At 49.1% G+C, this 17,495-nt stretch overlaps 6 protein-coding genes across 6 annotated transcripts; 4 read left to right on the top strand and 2 right to left on the bottom strand.

Annotated features, from left to right (window-relative positions):
- Positions 1 to 27: 27 nt before the first annotated feature.
- On the bottom strand, positions 28 to 1,421 carry FIESC28_00384 (uncharacterized protein; the record flags this gene model as incomplete). The annotated part of the gene is made up of 2 exons (XM_031154535.1): positions 28 to 730; positions 781 to 1,421. 2 exons carry the CDS (start codon positions 1,419 to 1,421, stop codon positions 28 to 30), a joined length of 1,344 nt encoding a protein of 447 aa, XP_031021394.1.
- A 1,370-nt stretch (positions 1,422 to 2,791) lies between these two features.
- FIESC28_00383 (uncharacterized protein) lies at positions 2,792 to 4,554 on the top strand (the record flags this gene model as incomplete). The annotated part of the gene is made up of 6 exons (XM_031154534.1): positions 2,792 to 2,874; positions 2,925 to 3,052; positions 3,102 to 3,539; positions 3,590 to 3,634; positions 3,686 to 4,237; positions 4,295 to 4,554. 6 exons carry the CDS (start codon positions 2,792 to 2,794, stop codon positions 4,552 to 4,554), a joined length of 1,506 nt encoding a protein of 501 aa, XP_031021393.1.
- An 800-nt stretch (positions 4,555 to 5,354) lies between these two features.
- On the top strand, positions 5,355 to 6,584 carry FIESC28_00382 (uncharacterized protein; the record flags this gene model as incomplete). The annotated part of the gene is made up of 1 exon (XM_031154533.1): positions 5,355 to 6,584. One exon carries the CDS (start codon positions 5,355 to 5,357, stop codon positions 6,582 to 6,584), a length of 1,230 nt encoding a protein of 409 aa, XP_031021392.1.
- A 560-nt stretch (positions 6,585 to 7,144) lies between these two features.
- On the bottom strand, positions 7,145 to 8,191 carry FIESC28_00381 (uncharacterized protein; the record flags this gene model as incomplete). Its single annotated transcript, XM_031154532.1, has 1 exon — positions 7,145 to 8,191. The coding sequence occupies one exon, from the start codon at positions 8,189 to 8,191 to the stop codon at positions 7,145 to 7,147; it is 1,047 nt and encodes a 348-aa protein (XP_031021391.1).
- Positions 8,192 to 9,569: 1,378 nt separating this feature from the next.
- Positions 9,570 to 11,284, top strand: FIESC28_00380 (uncharacterized protein; the record flags this gene model as incomplete). Its single annotated transcript, XM_031154531.1, has 5 exons — positions 9,570 to 9,794; positions 9,845 to 9,987; positions 10,041 to 10,206; positions 10,259 to 10,431; positions 10,486 to 11,284. The coding sequence occupies 5 exons, from the start codon at positions 9,570 to 9,572 to the stop codon at positions 11,282 to 11,284; spliced, it is 1,506 nt and encodes a 501-aa protein (XP_031021390.1).
- A 2,445-nt stretch (positions 11,285 to 13,729) lies between these two features.
- FIESC28_00379 (uncharacterized protein) lies at positions 13,730 to 15,691 on the top strand (the record flags this gene model as incomplete). The annotated part of the gene is made up of 3 exons (XM_031154530.1): positions 13,730 to 13,778; positions 13,882 to 14,665; positions 14,791 to 15,691. 3 exons carry the CDS (start codon positions 13,730 to 13,732, stop codon positions 15,689 to 15,691), a joined length of 1,734 nt encoding a protein of 577 aa, XP_031021389.1.
- Positions 15,692 to 17,495: the final 1,804 nt, after the last annotated feature.

Raw genomic sequence — 17,495 nt, 5'->3', positions numbered from 1 at the left:
AGATATCTATGATAGGAATATTTATGTCTATGATGATAGCTTCCCAATGTCCAACTGAAGTTGTCTCATTTCCAACGGGGCAATATCCTCAATCCACACAACCTGTCGTAAACAAGTCATCAACTCATCCCATGATCTCAGACCCATCAGTTCCATCGTGTAAATAATCCGATCCAAGTACCAAAACCTTGAAAAGCCCGCTGACATGCAGAGTTGGACTACCAGCGCCCACAACTTGACCTCCAATTTTCCAACCCAGAAACCGTCATCGATTTGTGACATGAGGTACCGAAATGGGCTCTCCCGACGCCCCATTATGTACGCCACATCACCAGAAGTCTGCGATACTACCATCGCCACTATCGAGATGGCTGCAGTGCGCACCAACTCTGCTAACGCCCAGAGACTAGGTGCGGTGCCCTCTCCCATGACAAAGTCCCACCTCTGCAATGAGAGTACTTGATGATCGATGGTGCAAAGAGGCAAGATGAGGTCTGAAACCGTGGCATCATCTGTAAATTGTCTTCTTAGGACCTCGTCAAGCGAGGCTACAAGAGAGAGAGCATCGCTGATGACAGTAATTGGCGTTCGATTAACTGGGTCAAGTTCCTCGAGAGACGCCAGTATCCTGGTGATGACTGGTGACGTAAGTGTTTTTGGCTTTGGGTAAGGATCAAGTAAAGGAAATATCGGCACGGTATCTTGCTTTAACGAGCCCAAAACATCGGCACTGCATCATGTGGTCAGACGGGGAAATCGCGGATGTTATAGCAGACTTACAGAAGTAGAGATAGACGTAGAGAGGCATGAGTTTGCAGAAAGTGGAATCCACCAATCGGGCTAAGCAGTCTTTGTAGACCCAACATATGCATCTTCCATGAATCTAGATTGTCGACTCTTGCATCAAAGACTGCTAGACATATAATGGTTCCAATGACCCCGTCCTGACTAGTTTGATTTCTTGGAAGAATAGACCTGCGCACGAGGCTGAGAGACTCGGTATACTTCTGAATCTCCCTCAAAGACGGAGGGTCGTCAGCTCTCTGACTAATCTTTTGCCAAGACCTGAGTGTCGGATCGACCACTGCTAAAGATACCACTCCTTCAGAGACCATGTCCATGGCCTGAATCAACTGCTTGAAGCTCACGCAAACTTGCACATCCCCCCAATGGGTCGGCATAGGCACGAATTGGTCCATCGGCTTTGTTTCGGCCAGATCCTGTTCCTGGGGTTGACCTGATCTTCTTGATCTTCCGATATCTTTCATTACATGGCGACGGACTTTGCGTAGTGTTGCCTTATCTTTGGACTGTGTTGGGTTGCCGACATTTATGAATGCTAAGCTGGATGGTTTGGAAGTCTGTTGGGGTCGACGAGGCTCCAGCCTTGGTGTCTCCTTCAGTTTGAACTTGAGCTCCATCTTGGGGGCGATTCTTTCTCTGGCCTGCCTTCCAGCCGATGTGAGAGTTGATACCAATGAAACGGATATTCTTAATTAGATTAGCAGAGCGGGTCTTTGACGTTGGTATCACATATGGTGTTGGACGTGCGACGACTAGTGATTAAGCATAAATGGAGTCGTATCAAGGAATGCTGCATTCTTTAGGCCTCGGTCGCTGGAAATTCCCGCTTTCTAAGCTGCCTAGGCATCTACGTGATAAGCCCCCTAAGTGAGATTACGCGCTAGGCACGCGGGCAAAGGTAAAGCCGAAGGATTCTACCGGGTAAGCCTGGGCCAAAATGGAGCAATGGGATATGAGATGTCATCCCGTTCATAATATCATGATGATATGATTACATCAATACGGAATCGCATCTCACTATCAAATAAAATCGATTGCTGAAGTACGTCGATGCCATCAGCCCTACTAGTTCCGGCGTAGTGGGCCCAAATCGTGTCACAAATATTTTAGTGGTGTTACCAATTGAGCCGACTGCATTTGAATTGTGGCTCACCCCTGAGACATTATGCCAATAGAATGCGATGATAATTTTTAACTGTACTGTACTCTGTCCTGTTGTCTCAATTACCTGATTAGTGACTGACTCGAGTCACCTCGAATCGCGATCCCTGTGCAACCCTGACGTGCGCCAACCCAGCGGTAGCATGTGCATGTCGATCAGCCAGGTACCTGAACAACAGTCATCTCATTTTTTACGAACAAATCCGTCAATCGAAAAAGGCTTGTTATGAACAATAGCATTGTCGCATTATCAATAGCGTTATATCATAATTGCGAGTCACCACCCATGTTTCACTAGCAGGCGAAAGCACCAATCAGTTCGCCTCCCAAAAGGTTGGCCGAAGTCTAGACAAGTCGTTGCACCTGCAGCCTAGAATGCCATGCTCACCTCGGAGACACACCCAATTCGAGTTCCGAGGAACATGAGCCAGTGAAATCTTGACCAGAAAGCTGGGCAAGTCCGCTTATACTCATCCAGCCTAGTAGACAGTGCGCGGGGAACTTAATTCTCATCCAAACCAATGAATCACGATGACAAAGCCGATTGTATATGCCGGCAGGGCAGATGTCTTAGCCTGGACGTCAAGTTCCGCGGGCTGAGATATCAGCTAGAGGCTTGGCTTGGCTTCACTAGCGACAAACCCCGGATTCTCACCCCAGGTTTTTACCTTCTTCCCCAGATCCGTTATCCAAACCCCGCTCTTGATGTCCTGGCAAGATCAATCGAGACCTTGTCTGTATCAGCGACTATAAAGGGAGCAGTTCCAAGGGCCTGGTTCTCGCCTTCATCTCCTCATCTCACAGTCTCCAACTGATCCTCGCCACGATGGATCCCAACGCGCATAATGAGAAGTTCCAGCATGACACGGCGTCAAACACGTCCGAGCCAGCCGTTGGCACCGTGAATAAGTAGGAGCGGCAGTGGGTGGTGGTTATGCATATAGCGCTGACTATTGAAGTGTCGAGAACGCCCAGTACTACATCGACCCAAAGGCAGAAGCCAAACTTCGTCGAAAGATTGATTGGATGATCGTTCCGACTGTCTGTTTGTTATACCTCTTTTGCTTCATCGATCGCGCAAATATTGGTACGTCAATCCCTCCACGTTCTATGTTGTACGTGAATTAACGCGACAGCAGGAAACGCGCGACTCGCAGGTCTAGAAGACGATCTCGGAATGACCGGAAGCGACTACAACCTCGTCCTCTCAGTCTTCTACATCAGTTATATTATCTTTGAGATCCCAGCCAATCTGCTTTGCAAATACATGGGACCGGGATGGTTCATCCCATTGACATCTTTGGGCTTCGGGTTGAGTTCCATCTTTACAGCTTTCGTGCATAACGTCCCTCAGATTTGTGGTGTTCGTTTTGTTTTGGGTATTTTTGAAGCTGGTATGCTACCCGGCATTGCGTACTATATGTCGCGATGGTATCGACGTTCAGAGCTCACGTTTCGCTTGTCGCTGTATATCGTGATGGCACCTTTAGCTGGTGCTTTTGGCGGTCTTCTTGCGTCTGCGATCTTGAAGCTTCCAAACTTTGGGAGGTTCCAGAGTTGGGAGATGATCTTTGGTAAGGCTTCAATTAATGGTTGTTCCATTTCAATACTGACCCTTCTTAAGCAATTGAAGGAATCATTACGGTCGCGTTGGCCATTATCTCATTCGGTAGGCCTTACCCATTGAGCCTGTGACTCATGAAGCTGACACCTTCGCTAGCTACCCTTACCGACCGACCCGATACAGCGAAATGGCTATCAGAGGAAGAGAAGACAATGGCAATCAACCGTATCAAAGCCGAGCGCCTCGGTACAACCGAAGTCCTGGATAAGATGGACACGGCCAAGATCTTCGCTGGCATCCGATCACCACTCACCTTGTCAACATCGATGATCTTCCTCCTCGACAACATTACAGTTCAAGGCCTTGCCTTCTTCCTTCCCACTATCGTCCGAACCATCTATCCCGAACGATCGACCATTTCGCAGCAACTCTTCACTGTCCCACCATACGTCGTGGGTGCCTTCTTCACAGTTCTCATCCCTGCTTTCAGCTACAAGATGGATCGTCGACAGATTTTCATCATCCTCTGTGCACCGCTTGTGATGGTCGGCTATGCTATCTTCTTAGGTACTGCTAATGGCCAGGCGCGTTATGGCGCGACATTCTTGGTCGCTAGCTCAGCATTTGCTCTCGCGCCTTTGACAAATTCGCACATAAGCGCCAATGTCCTGAGCGACACGGCGAGAAGCGCTGCGATTGGTACAAATGGTAAGTTTGCATGCGGCCAATCCGAATGTCTCAAAAATACTGACTTTTATCCCACAGTCATGTTCGGCAATGTCGGTGGTTTGATCTCAACATGGTCTTTCGTCAAGAGCGACGGCCCCAACTACCCAATCGGAAATGGACTGAATCTCGCCACGTCAAGCACCATATTGGTTTTGGGTAGCTTGACTTATCTCTGGATCAAGCGGGATAATCGGAAGCGAGCGAATCGGTCTGCCGAGGCTGAGTTGGCTGGAATGACTCAACAGCAGATTCAGGACCTGGACTGGAAGAACCCTAACTTCCGATGGATCACCTGATCTGACCTGTCGCTTCAAAATATTTAAACATTTTACACATATTCAATGCCATCACGTTCCACATTCGGTGGTTTTGCTTATCTAAACTTTGCTACATGGTTGGTCACGAGTCCCGAGGGGCGATGACGGTGATCCCATATCTCGGTCTGTTGTTCGAGATACCGCCCATCTACCAAGCTCAAACTCTTGTCCTTGAGCGGGGTAGGTCGTAGGTTGCCAGTCCACCAGTGACTCTTAGAGCATCGTGAGAATAAGTTCAGAAACTGGCATCGTGACTGATGCAGCGCGATGACATGGCGGGTGAGGCCCCGAAGGATCAACCACTGGAAGGCCCAGGAACAAATCAGTAGGAGCATTCCATGCCAGTATCTAAGCTGCTTTGATTTGTTGTCGTAATCCTTGACGGCCAATCTTGACTGCCCCAGTGGTTGTGGCCAACAATAATGACGATATGAGTAGCCATGTAGCGGCGAGGAGGCTGTCGAGATGGTATGCTGGCCATCCATCTGGCCATGTAATAATTTGGTGTGGCCTGATGTTTTCCACACTTCGGTAAGTTATCGCGCTGGCTTTCGCCGCGCTCGTCTTCGCCATTCAAGTCGCTATCTCGATGCCAATCAGCCATGTCCAACAAGCCCTAAGTGGTTTCATCGCGTCAGTGGGCTGATTAATTATTCGGCGGTCCCTGATGTGTCCTCTTCTTCCCCTCACCTGTATGGCGTATAAGTAGAAGACAATCCTTTCTCATGTCCACACTTAGCTTTACATCTGAACACAATCTAGAATCCTCTCTCCGTAAGATGCGTTGCTTTCCAATCTACCATCTGTTGGTCGCCATAGGCCTTCTGGCCTGCGTCGCCTACTCCAATCCCATCCGAGTCCCCAGCGTCCGCGTCCCCAGCCCTCGTGTCCCCATGCCTCGTGTCCCCATTCCTCATGTCCCCAACTACAGTCCAGAAGACACAGAGGAAAAGAAGAAGGCTTGCGGCTGCGGCGGTCGCAAGCGATGGGAAGGGTGCCTCGGTCACGACTACGGTCACAGAAGCGTGGACGTACCAGAGCATGACGGACATCACCACCACCGAAGGAATGATGGATCTCCCAAGGCTAATGCAGACATTGAGAAGAGCGAGACCAAGCCCGAAGAGAATAACAAGAAGTATAAAGTTCCTCTCAATGTTCCTCCCATGATACCTGGCGAAACCCTCTTCGACTACATGAAGAGGATAGGTGTGCGCTGGCCTTGGGGCTATCCACGCTTCGTCTTGCCCATCGAGAAGGGCGAGACTAAGGCCAAAGATCACAATAAAAGGGGAAAAGAATATCCAAAAGTCAGAACTGTCGAGGAAATTCGTGAACATTTCGAAAAGAACAGAAAATTAAAGGAGCCACCACACGAAAGACGGTCATTCCCAACAGCTAATGCACACATCGAGAAGACCAAGACTAAGCCCGAAGATAATAACAAAAAGGGAAAAGAATATCCAAAAACCCGAACTGTCGAGGAAATCCGTGAACACTTCGAAAAGAACAGAAGATTGAAAGATCTACCTCATGAAAAACGACAGGATTTCACAAATCCTCATTACGAGAAACTCGGCTATGAGGAACAACAGGCCCTCCGAGCAGTCAACGTCACCATCGAGCAGAACGGTAAAGACCCTATCGCCATCAACATCATCATCCGGAACAACAGCAAGATGAATGTCACCATCATGACACGCAACTCTGTCGTTGATAAAGATTCCTTCCGTCTGGGCTACTTTAATATCTCTCCAGACGACACAAAGATCAACTTTGCGCCCCAGAGGGAGGAGTTTGAGTGGTTTCACACGCAGATGGGCAAATACACCAAGCCTCACGATCGCAAGTATCACAAAAAGTATTTGGTTAATGATCTGGTGCATCTGAGGCCGAACGAGACTTATCAGCAGACCATTCCCATTCCCAGTGGGACTAAGGGCGAGAAGGAACAGTGGTTCAAGATGATTCGCCATGCGAAGAAGATCAAGCTTTTTTTTGGAGGGTAAGTGGTTTGGTATCGGAGCCTGGAAAGGGGAGCAACCTCACTGGGCCAAGAACCTTGACTATGGGTTCAAGTCCAACACCATTGAAGTTCAATTGCCGGCTTGAGCAAGACCGTATAACCGAGGGAATCTCATACTAATAGGCTCGGACTCCCTGCAGAGGATGTGAGAATTTAGGGTAGTGTTTACTTTGGAACAAAATCAGTACGGTTCGGACACAACTCTATCAATAAAGTTTAAACAATTTCTCATTCCCAGAATATTGCAAGATGGGTCACTTCACATTACGGGTGATGCCACTAATAGTTGATATGATGCCTGTATTAAGTAGTTGGTTCCAGTCTCTGTCTGAGACGGCAATACTGCATTATCCTGTCCAACTACACATTATTCCAGTGCATACATGCAATCCGCGTAGTAAACCTCTGTCTCTACATTTTTCCTTCCGTCTTCTTTTTGTCTTTTTCTAAGTTTTTTTCCCGTAGAGAGTAAGGTTGATTCCATATGGTGTCCCCCTCAATGCAGGTCAGGGGGCAGAAAGGGCATCTCGCCCATCGATGCGCTCAAGCAGAGGTCCCATTAACGGCAGCCTCTGTCTCATTCCAAGGAGCGCTGAAAGGAGTATAAGCTCCAAACTCCTTGAGCTCGTCATCGGTGGGGATGACGGCATGACTGGCCCACCAACGAGTCCAGTAACCCTTCATAGGCTTGTCGGTCATGTTGCCGAAAGCCTCCTCCTTGGTCTTGGCCCAGATGCCGTACCAATCTCCCTGGATAAGCATTCGCTTCCAACCCAAAAGTCGGAGGGACTCGATTGCCCTCTCCCACATCTCAGGCTTGCAAGGGTCGAAGATTGACCCCTCGGAGGAGGGTTCACAGGTGAAGAGGGTGACAGTTTGGGACTCGGATTCGCCGGGGTTGAGCTGGACTAGCTCATCGATGGACTCGGGGCGCTTGGGGATCTCCTGCACGAAGTTCATGCGGTACCTCTCGCCAACACGACCGAAGAAATGCCCCCAGAGCTCGGTCTCGATTGAGTAATACCCAAGCTGCCAACCACGCTTGCTCAGGGGAGACCACTCCTTCCAGAAGGTGATGGGGAGAGGAGTGGGGTTGTGCACGGTCATGTTGACCTGCAGAGGGTTCATGGACACAAGCTCAGCCCCGATGGTGACGTTCTGGATGGCGGCACCCTCATCTCCAGGGATGATCTTGTAATTGGGCTTGGGGTTGGGGCCGTCGGGATAGTAGGTGCAGTTGACAGCACCACCCATCCCGGGTACCTTCGGGTTCATGGATGGGGCAGTGCGTCCATGGAAACAACCACCCTCGAAGCGCAGGAATTGGTCCCAGTAGCTGTCTGGTCCGGCTGAGAGCAGGACAGCGCCGTTGCCGTGACCATAACCGGGCTTACCTTCCACCTCGGGATCATAGTTGTCATCACCAGCAACATGGTGGGGGTGGAAAGGGTAGCCGGGCATATCCCGGGCATCGGCAGACCGGTTGCGCATTTTGGCCTCACACAAGTCACGGCTCCAGCCTTGACATGGAGGCCATATAGAAGCCGCCGACAGACCAGCAAGGGCCAGACCAAGAAGAGTGAAACGCATAGTGAATGGAGTTGAAGGGTGACTCAAGATTGTGGTATATATGAATAGGATGGGGTGGGTGCGAATATGAAAGGATGATAATGCTTTTCTCCAGGATGGTCCAAATATTCTCGATTAAATAGTTAAATCACAAGGGCATGCCCTGAACTAGAACTTTCTGCTGCTGAACTTTTCTTTCTTTTTTTTTAGGCAGGCAACTACTTTCTAGATGTTTAGACCTTGACAATTCTACTAAGTTTTGACAAAGAGTATTCGTAAGTGTTAGCAGATGTGCACCCCAACCACTAATAGTAGATAGAGGTATGAAGCATATTGTGCTATAAAGAAGCTCAAGAAGACATTGTAGGATCCACATCAGTCGGATTCCATACCTGGCTCTCTTGCCATGGTCGTCGCCCTGAGGATATTCTTCCTGCCCTAACCACCTCGCCTGAATCTCAACTCATGTGATTCGACACGCATCGCTACGTTCCAGTTTATATCCTTTAACCAGAATCTTCTACATCTTTCTGCTCCATAACTTATCTCCACACGTAGCCCTCTCACATTATGGCTTAAAGTCTTTTTTCTTTTTTTTTTTTCCACGTCTGTCAACTAACCATAAAGTGTCCAGGTGATATATAGGCTTTGTAAGTCTTTCCAGCTGACACCATTCTCGACTTTTAAGACGAAAGATCCGCAATGGCGCACTCAAATCGCAGGCCATGTATCCAGTCACTTCGCGTCGATTGAGCTTGGGCTGCACATGAACCAAGGGCAAAAAGTCGTTTTAACCTTCGGTTTGAGACTCTTATAGCTTATTAAGATTAACGACATCGCTTTGGTCTTAGGAAAAGGGACAGGTGATGGATGTCCGTCATCGTCCATCTCCCCGTCTATACTTTCAAGAACACGAAGGCTCAACCACAAGCCAACTCCCTCTCCATCATCATCGATTTCTGTGACCATGAATCGTTAATTGACCGTCTACCATCTGCCACATCAATATCGATGCCAAGATAAGCATCCCACGTCATGAAACGACAGCTATACCTTTCTCTCCGCATCTCCTCATCATCAATTGGCCGCCGACTCCAATGGAACCCTTCCGCCTGAGATTTACCGGTTTTTTGCCCTTTGTTCGGTAGCTCGCTGACCGTCTTCTTCCTCTTTCGTACAAGTCCATGCTACCTTATTTCAAAGCGATCCAATGGCAAGTGTCGCATTCAAAGCCATATCGTCACTTGATTAAGGTTTGCTGATCCCCCGCATATTTTACCCCGTGGGGGGTCTTGGCATTTGTGATGATGGGAGATAAAAACGACGTCCGCTGCGCTGTTGTCGTGCGCGTTTCTGTTTTCTTTCTCTGACCAATTGGGTAGGGCGAGTTGACGTCAAAATGGCTGCTTCAGACAATTATAACGTCCCGACGGGTGACGAGGCGAAGCGCGACGATGATGTCGCTCGCAACGACCATATTGAGCGAGCAGAGACAACAGCAACGAATGATGACGCTGTGTTTTCCAAGTTTCCAAAGATGGACAAGGTCGATGAGTTTGGTGCACATGCGAAGACTGATCCGCGAGAAATCGCGCTGGTGAAGAAACTGGATAGATACATCCTTGTGAGTGTCCCAGCAGCAGTGCCTCATGTACGTCTGCTAAATGAGGCTAGCCCATGCTATGGCTCATGTACCTCTTCAATTATCTCGACAGACACGCTCTCGTCAATGCTCGCCTCAATAACCTCGAGAAAGATCTGGGTCTAGTTGGAACTCAGTATAACACCTGCGTCTCCATTCTCTTTGTCGGATACATGTGAGTCTTTTCTACCTGAATACCGAGTCTCTCTATGGCTAACATCTTTCCAGCGCTGGGCAAGTCCCAAGCAATATGCTGATCAACAGAGTCAGGCCATCCTGGTACATGGGCGGCTTCTGTCTTGCATGGTCAATCGTCAGTCTTTTGACGTTCTTAGCAAAGGACTATTCCAGCATGGTGGTACTGCGATTCATCCTTGGTGTGACTGAGGCTCCAGTAAGTAAACCCATGCCCAGGGTTCGAGCGATAACTGACTGAGGATGTGTAGTTCTATCCCGGAGCCCTGTTCATTCTCGCCATGTTCTACACGCGAAAGGAATTGGCTGTTCGACTAGCCATTTTCTATACGGGTAACATGGTGGCTAGTTCATTCGCAGGTCTTATTGCAGCCGGTGTCTTTGCTGGTCTTGATGGAACTCATGGTTTGGCTGGTTGGCAATGGTAGCTATACTACCCAGGTGACATTCACATCCGTTGACTAACATTTGGCTTTAGGCTCTTCATCATTCAAGGCGCTTTGTCAATCGGGACCGCTATCTTGGCATTTATCTTCCTACCCGATCACCCTTTGACCACTCGTTGGCTATCCGACGAGCAGCGACAGCTGGCGCACAACCGCATCTACACCGACACCACCGACGTACGAGAAAAGACGAGTGTTTGGGTCGGTCTTCGCGAATCAGCCACTGACTGGCGAACATGGGCACTGTGTCTCATGTACAACCTCCATCTCTCATCCGTGGGCTTCCAAAACTTCCTCCCATCGGTCATGGTAACCTTGGGCTACAGTCGCACAATCACTCTCGTCTTAACATGTCCACCTTACCTCCTCGCCGCCATCGTAAGTATCGTCATGGCCTGGACCTCGGGCCGGTGGAACGAGCGCACCCTTCACATCACTATCTGCAAGTCCATCGTCATGGTGGGCTTTATCATCGCCGTCTCCACACTCAACCTTGCCGCTCGGATGTTCAGCATTTACCTCTTTGTGGGTTTCAGCTTTGGCATCAATAATATCATTCTTGCGTGGATCAGTGCTACTGTTGGACAGACTAGCGAGAAGAAGGCGGTGTCACTGGCGATCTGCAATACATTTGGAAACTTGGCACATGTGTACACGGCTTATTTGTGGCCCTCTTCTGATGAGCCAAGATATACGAAGGCTTGGGTTGCGAGCATTGCTTTTTCGCTGGGGGTTGTGGTTATTGCATGGGGGTTGAGGGTTAACTTGAAGAGGCAGAATGAGAAGACGAGAAGGGAACATCCTGAGGTGACAAACTTCTATGTTTACTAGACACGATTGGAGAAATGTATGCGTACATGGTGTACATATTACACATCGGCCAGCGTTGAGAAGCATGTGTCTTTGATGAGCTTTAATTGAACATGAAATTACCCTGTACCATCTCTTGTTGCGATCGACATGTCCAAGAACAGACCTTGACCCTTCAAGACACTGTGGTAAGCTTAAAAATACACTTATTTAGAGCTTTGTACTCTAAACTCCCGTGTTCACGCTACTGTTTGGCTTGGTGAGACATTGATGAGTGCAAAGCCATGGACGGTTAAATTGATGCTCATTTAAGGTGTCACCAAGTGGACCCGGGGTCAATGAGCCCTACATTAATGGCGTGCTTAAGGGCGATCATCAAAGCGCTACGAGTTGAGAATGCGATAGATAAAGAAATGCTATTATAAATGAATCCTTCTAAAGATACTCTGTAGTGATAGTGATATTCAAGTCCCGTGGCTTGGCTGCTTGGCTACGGTATGTCGATCGCGTGCCGTGAAATGAGGCTTTCAGGAGATTGGCGTGGGATGTCATGTCAGGAGTTGACTACCCGGTAGCTGAGTTACGTGTTGCGGTAAACAACAAAAAGACACGTACCAACGGCCCGATATCTTTGAAACAGTCAATGTCAAGCATCAATGTCAAGGTCAATCTCGGTGTGTTGATAGGCTATGCGGCTATTAATAACACCTGAATTATCTATGGTGGTGAGCGATAAGAGGACGGGAGCAATCATCGGACACCCCGTCTGACCCAGGAAATAATAATCAGGTGCCTTTCCTCTCAGTTCCGGCGGAGAGATTGGACAGATTCAGGACAACTGACCGAGTATCTTGGCAGCGGAGCCGGTCTTGTGTCCGCCCCACGCTTGACCCTCGGCGTCTTGGCTGGCGCCACTATTCAACAACCTTAACAAATAAGCTTGTTTGCCAAGTAAGCGCCAAGCGCCAAGCGCTCATCCTCATCTGTTTTAGTGACTCCTATTCGCTGGAACGACCTCGCACCGTCGTCATGGTCCAATATCACTGCTACAGCCAAGACTCGATCGTTTGAAGAACCGTCGCACGGGGCTTACTAGAGTCTTCTTTCCACACGATAATGAGGCGGGTACCCTTCTCCCTTCTTTTTTCTTGTCCTTTGTAGGGTCGTCTGTCGCCCCCCCCATTCCTTCTGTCGCTTTTCCCGTCCTGTCATGCCCTGCCGATCACCTAAAGTTTCTTCTGTCCCTTCTACGCCAGCGCATCAAAACATTCTTATCTTGAGCATGAGCCTCGATGCAGTACGTCAAGTAAAACAAAGATCTACAACTATCGTCAGCTGTCTTGCTCTTGAGCCTCAATCTACAGCAAAGCAGCTGTCGTAATCCATAGATAGTCCTGCAGCAAGTCAAAGCCAGCCACATCACGGATCGAGACGCAGTAAAGCCAACACAGGTAATAGCGTCATCAAAATATGTATGGAGAATGGAATATGCCTCAATCCTGCCACTTTGTCCGAAACTTGACTCCATCGATCGCATAGCCAGAAGCTCCAGACTCTTCGATATGGCGTGTATTCGTTCCCTAAAGAGCTAAAACCTCGTCTCTTCTTCCCCAACCTTGGCTGACCTGCGCGCTGCGGGTCATAGGCGCAGGCCCTGCATGCGTACAGTAGCGGTAAACTTTTTACTTTTTATTGGTAGGCTCATCTAGAACCCTGGAAATCATAGCAGAGAGAGAAAGAGATCCTGTTTTCTGGCGCGTTGCAGGGCCTGAATCATCCGCGCAGATCGTGTGCTCTAGTACTGACTCTCTTCATTCCCCCTTCCCTTGTCCCTGGGTCCCCCTGATATTCCTAGTTTAGCTCCCCCATCGTCCATTTCTGGTTCCGTTCACCTTGTGAGGCATTTTCTTGACCCCCATCCCATCCCCAATAAATGATGCTAGCGGACGTGGAGGAGGATGGGGACGTGCTGCCATTCATATTACCTGTGTTATGTTATCCTGTCATACAAAAGCCTTTCGGGACCCAGCTCTCAACCCAGCTACAGAGTGACCCACGGCTCTGGCCCTTTGTGTCTTCTCTACGTACCTCTTTTGCCAGAGTTCAAATACTCCATAGCTGCTTGCCGGTTTTCCTTGATCTCATTTTTAAAAGAATTGTTTCTTCTCGTCTTTTCATTTTGCTTCCCATACACCTTTCATGTCTTTTTTGCTTTGGGGGTTTGTGTCGTCGACACACTCTGAGCAGCGATAGAGCTTACTGGGCGCATTGCACCATCTCATCACCACACCTTTGTTACTTTTAGAAGCTTTATTTCTGCCAGAAGATCATCCCCTGATACGGAAGACATTTCTTCAGCCACCCGTAGCAGAACAAAGTCACAAATAATCTCACATCACCCAACAACCACATCGACAAGCCACACTTTATACTACTCAAGTATATCTTTGACGAAAAGCCGCTATAATGCCTCAAGTCAGTTTGACGGACTTCAACGTGGTGTTGGCAGTCCTTGGTATGTTTACTCCCAAGAACACTTTTCTGGGCAATCTCTTGGCAGGGAAATTGCCCAGGCCTTGGCAAGACTTGGCAAACTGACACCTCTCTTTTTTCTACAGGTGCCTTTATGACACTTTATGGTGTAATATCCGTAAAGATCAAGCAGAAATGGTACCTTGGAGAAGCCTTGCCTGCTATGCTGGTGGGCATCTGCCTCGGCCCTGTGGCAGCGAAATTTCTCGACAGTGAGAGATGGGGCCAAGGCCAGGTTGGCCAGACCAAGGATATTGCCCTGGGTCTGATGCGCGTGGTCATTGGCGTGCAGCTGGTCATTGCCGGTTACCAGCTGCCCGCAAAATACAACGCAACCCGCTGGAAGGAGATGGCCATCTGCCTCATCCCCGTCATGACCCTCATGTGGCTCTGCACCACTGGTTGCATCATGGCCACTATTCCCAGGCTCACGTTCCTTGGTGCTCTGGTGATTGCCTCGTGTGTCACGTGCACAGATCCTATCCTGTCCCAGGCCATTGCCAAGGGCCCATTTGCCGACAAGTATGTGCCCCGTCACCTTCGAGAGATCATCTCGTCTGAGGCTGGTGCCAACGATGGACTCGGCTTTCCCTTTCTGATGCTCGCGACATACATCATGAGGCATTGCTTTGGTACAACCGACTACAGCCACGATGGTTCCAGTGGCGGTGAAGCTGCTCGTAACGGAGCTGAGGCTGCCCACAGGCTGCTCGCCCGCAGTGCCGACGTGGGTCGTCTCGGAGGCGGCGTCGGCGAGGCCATGAAGCAGTGGTTTGTCGAATGCTGGGTTTACTACATTGTTCTGGGTGTCGCTTACGGAGCCACTGTGGGTTACGTCTCATGCCGCAGCATCAAATTTGCTCTTCGGAAGTAAGTTTCTCTGATTGTTCTTCATTTTCCTGTTCTGTCCACTTTTTCTACAGTGGAGCAGACAAGACGCGCTACCCCTAGGGGGATCCTTTTTGCAGGGAACATTAGCTAACGACATGACACAGGGGGTGGATCGATGAGCAATCCTACCTGCTCTTCCCTGTCGCTATCGGTCTCTTCATTATCGGTACTTGCGGTGCTATGGGCACCAACGACTTGCTTGCCTGCTTCGTTGCTGGCAACCTCCTCAACTGGGATGGCAACTTCCTCGCCGAGACGTATCAGCGACACGACGAAGTCAACCACTGTCTCGATGTTCTTCTCAACTTTGGTGGATTCATGTTCGTTGGAACTGTCCTTCCTTGGAGCGAATTCCATGACCCCGATGGCACCGGCGTGACAATCCCCCGACTTATCGGCCTTGGCTTCATGGTTCTCGCCTTTCGACGTATCCCTGCTATTCTTCTGGTCTACAAGTTCATGCCCAAGGTGTGCCATGACATCAAAGAGGCTCTCTTCATGGGCTACTTTGGACCTATTGGTGTAGGAGCTGTATTTTACCGCGAACACATGCGTCACCTTTTCCCCCACGGCGATGCAGCAGACCAAGAAGAGAAGGATGTCCTCGATCTTGCTGGACCAGTTGTTTATTGGCTGGTCTTCTTCTCCATCATCTGGCACGGTCTTTCAATCCCAGCCCTCAACCTCATTTACCAGTGGCGCGGAGTCGAGCCTATTCTGGACGACGCCGTTTCGATCCGTCGCAAGTCCTTCACCATGGCGACACCAGCCAACGCTATCACCGGAGACGAGGACAACTTCATTGCCTTCAACCGGTTCAGCCGTCCCGATCCCAACTCACGCGCGAACTCCATGGTTCTTTCCGGCGAACTTTCCCCTGCCGCCCAACACGCGCGAAACGAGTTTGCTATCTTCTCTGGAACACATTCTGAGGAAGACTCTGAGAGAGAACGCGAAGAGGCGGAGAAGAGACGCCGCCGACGAACTATTCAGTACGATGTATAGATTTAGCGTGCATTATAGACTTGCTACATAGATTTAAGCTTAAATATACAATATAGAAAGCGATCAATTTAATTGACGATAATCTCGTATACAACTTATGGTGTTTTGCTCATTTTTCGTATATGCTGGTCAGCTTGGGTCTTCCTTGTCCACCAAAACTTGCTCAAGATGACTCTGATTCAGATTGACGTCACAGTGGAGGTTCAAAGTCTTGGGCAAGGAGTGGCGATAGGAGGATGTTGATCCTTCGAGAAAAACTCAATCCGCGGAAGTGTCATGCAGTTGTCAGGATCGAAAAGACTGAATTTTCACTGATGTCGATGGCAAACTTGTATCGGCGTTGCCGTAGGTCCCCTCCATGATCTCGATAGCCGTCTCAGGCACACCCGGATAACGACCTCGTTCCTTTTTTGCGGAAAACTCAATTCCACACTAAACTCTGTCAAGCGACCGGAGTTGTTACACCGTAGGACGCCAAGAAGCGACGCCAAGATAGAGTCAGACTTGGCTCGCGGGGTCATCGAAACGCCAACGCGGGGAGAGAACATTGGGTCAAAGCATTCAAGCTCAGCTTTAGAAGCGAAGTGTTGGTAATATGATATCAACATCGTTTGAAAAACTGGTAACGAGACATGAGATTGTCAGTGATGATCATGTACGAACAAATCGGCTTGACCGATGGTTGGTTACAGTTACATTTTGACATCTTGCATTCATCCCTGTCACCAACCTTCTCGAATGAACATTTTCGTGATGGGGCTTGGCCACATCATGATGAACGAATACCCTTGTTGAACCTACAAGAAAACTGTTAAGATGTTGCAACCTATTAAACATAACTGCGCTGGGTGGCGATAGCTTCACGGACCTGTTTTTGAGACGCGAAAGGTCTCAGAATTAAGTAGGAATCTTTATGCACGTTCATCGAGCTGAAGTGATCGGCAGAGCATGACGTTAGTTAGTCCACCTTTCAAGCTCGTGAAACCTTAATGCTAAATTGGAGCCAAGATGGTGGGAGGAGATGGAAGACTGGGGATTGCGAACTATGATGGGTCTCGATTCAGAAGTTGACCCGGGCAGAAACTTGTCTATCCAGCACAATTATCACAGCCTCTGAGAAGATGAATATTACGGGGACGGGCGTCTCGGAAGTCGTAGAGGTTTACATTTCCATTGTACGAGGACTGCTGTAGTTTGAGGCTCAACCGCATCGCCAGACCTACTAGAAGCTGAACCTGACATTGCATTTCCCCTCTTGGTGATTCCAGAGGTTGGTGTTGGCTCTCCTTCAGTGCTAGTAGTCGTTAGCTCCGTCAATATAGTACCACACCTGGGACCCTCTGGAGAATTCGGTATTATTATCTCGTCTGTGGTGATAGTTGAAGTGCTGTTGTCGCTGTTCGATGTAAAGTTGAGCTCGAAGATGGTAGTGGTGATTATCTCTGATCAGGTTTCCGTGTTATTGTCAGTTGCAGCCGTGTCATCGGCATCAGTGGTAGTTCTACCTGTTGATTCTGCAGTTGTAGTTTGCTATGAAGTCCTATAGGTGAAGTCGTGCTATCAGTATCATTACTAGTTACTATTGCAATTGTACTCGATATGCTTGCTGTTGAAGGAGTGTTGCTGGTCAGGCCTGACGTCAGTGTTCCACCATTGCCGCTCCAAGCCGGGCCATCCATGAACATCCCACAGCCGCCTGCAAAGCCTCCAAAACTGGCTGCAAGGACTTGCGTACCTTCGCTAGAGATAGCACCTATCATAGCGCTTGCATCGTCGCTGGGGAAGAAGTTTATGATCAAAGATA

The sequence above is a fragment of the Fusarium coffeatum genome (genome assembly GCF_003316985.1).
Source record: "Fusarium coffeatum strain FIESC_28 chromosome Unknown BRIP53273_contig_9, whole genome shotgun sequence".
NCBI lineage: Eukaryota > Fungi > Ascomycota > Sordariomycetes > Hypocreales > Nectriaceae > Fusarium > Fusarium coffeatum.
Note: the sequence above shows the minus strand (reverse complement) of the source record. Positions and strands in the feature narration are given on the sequence as shown.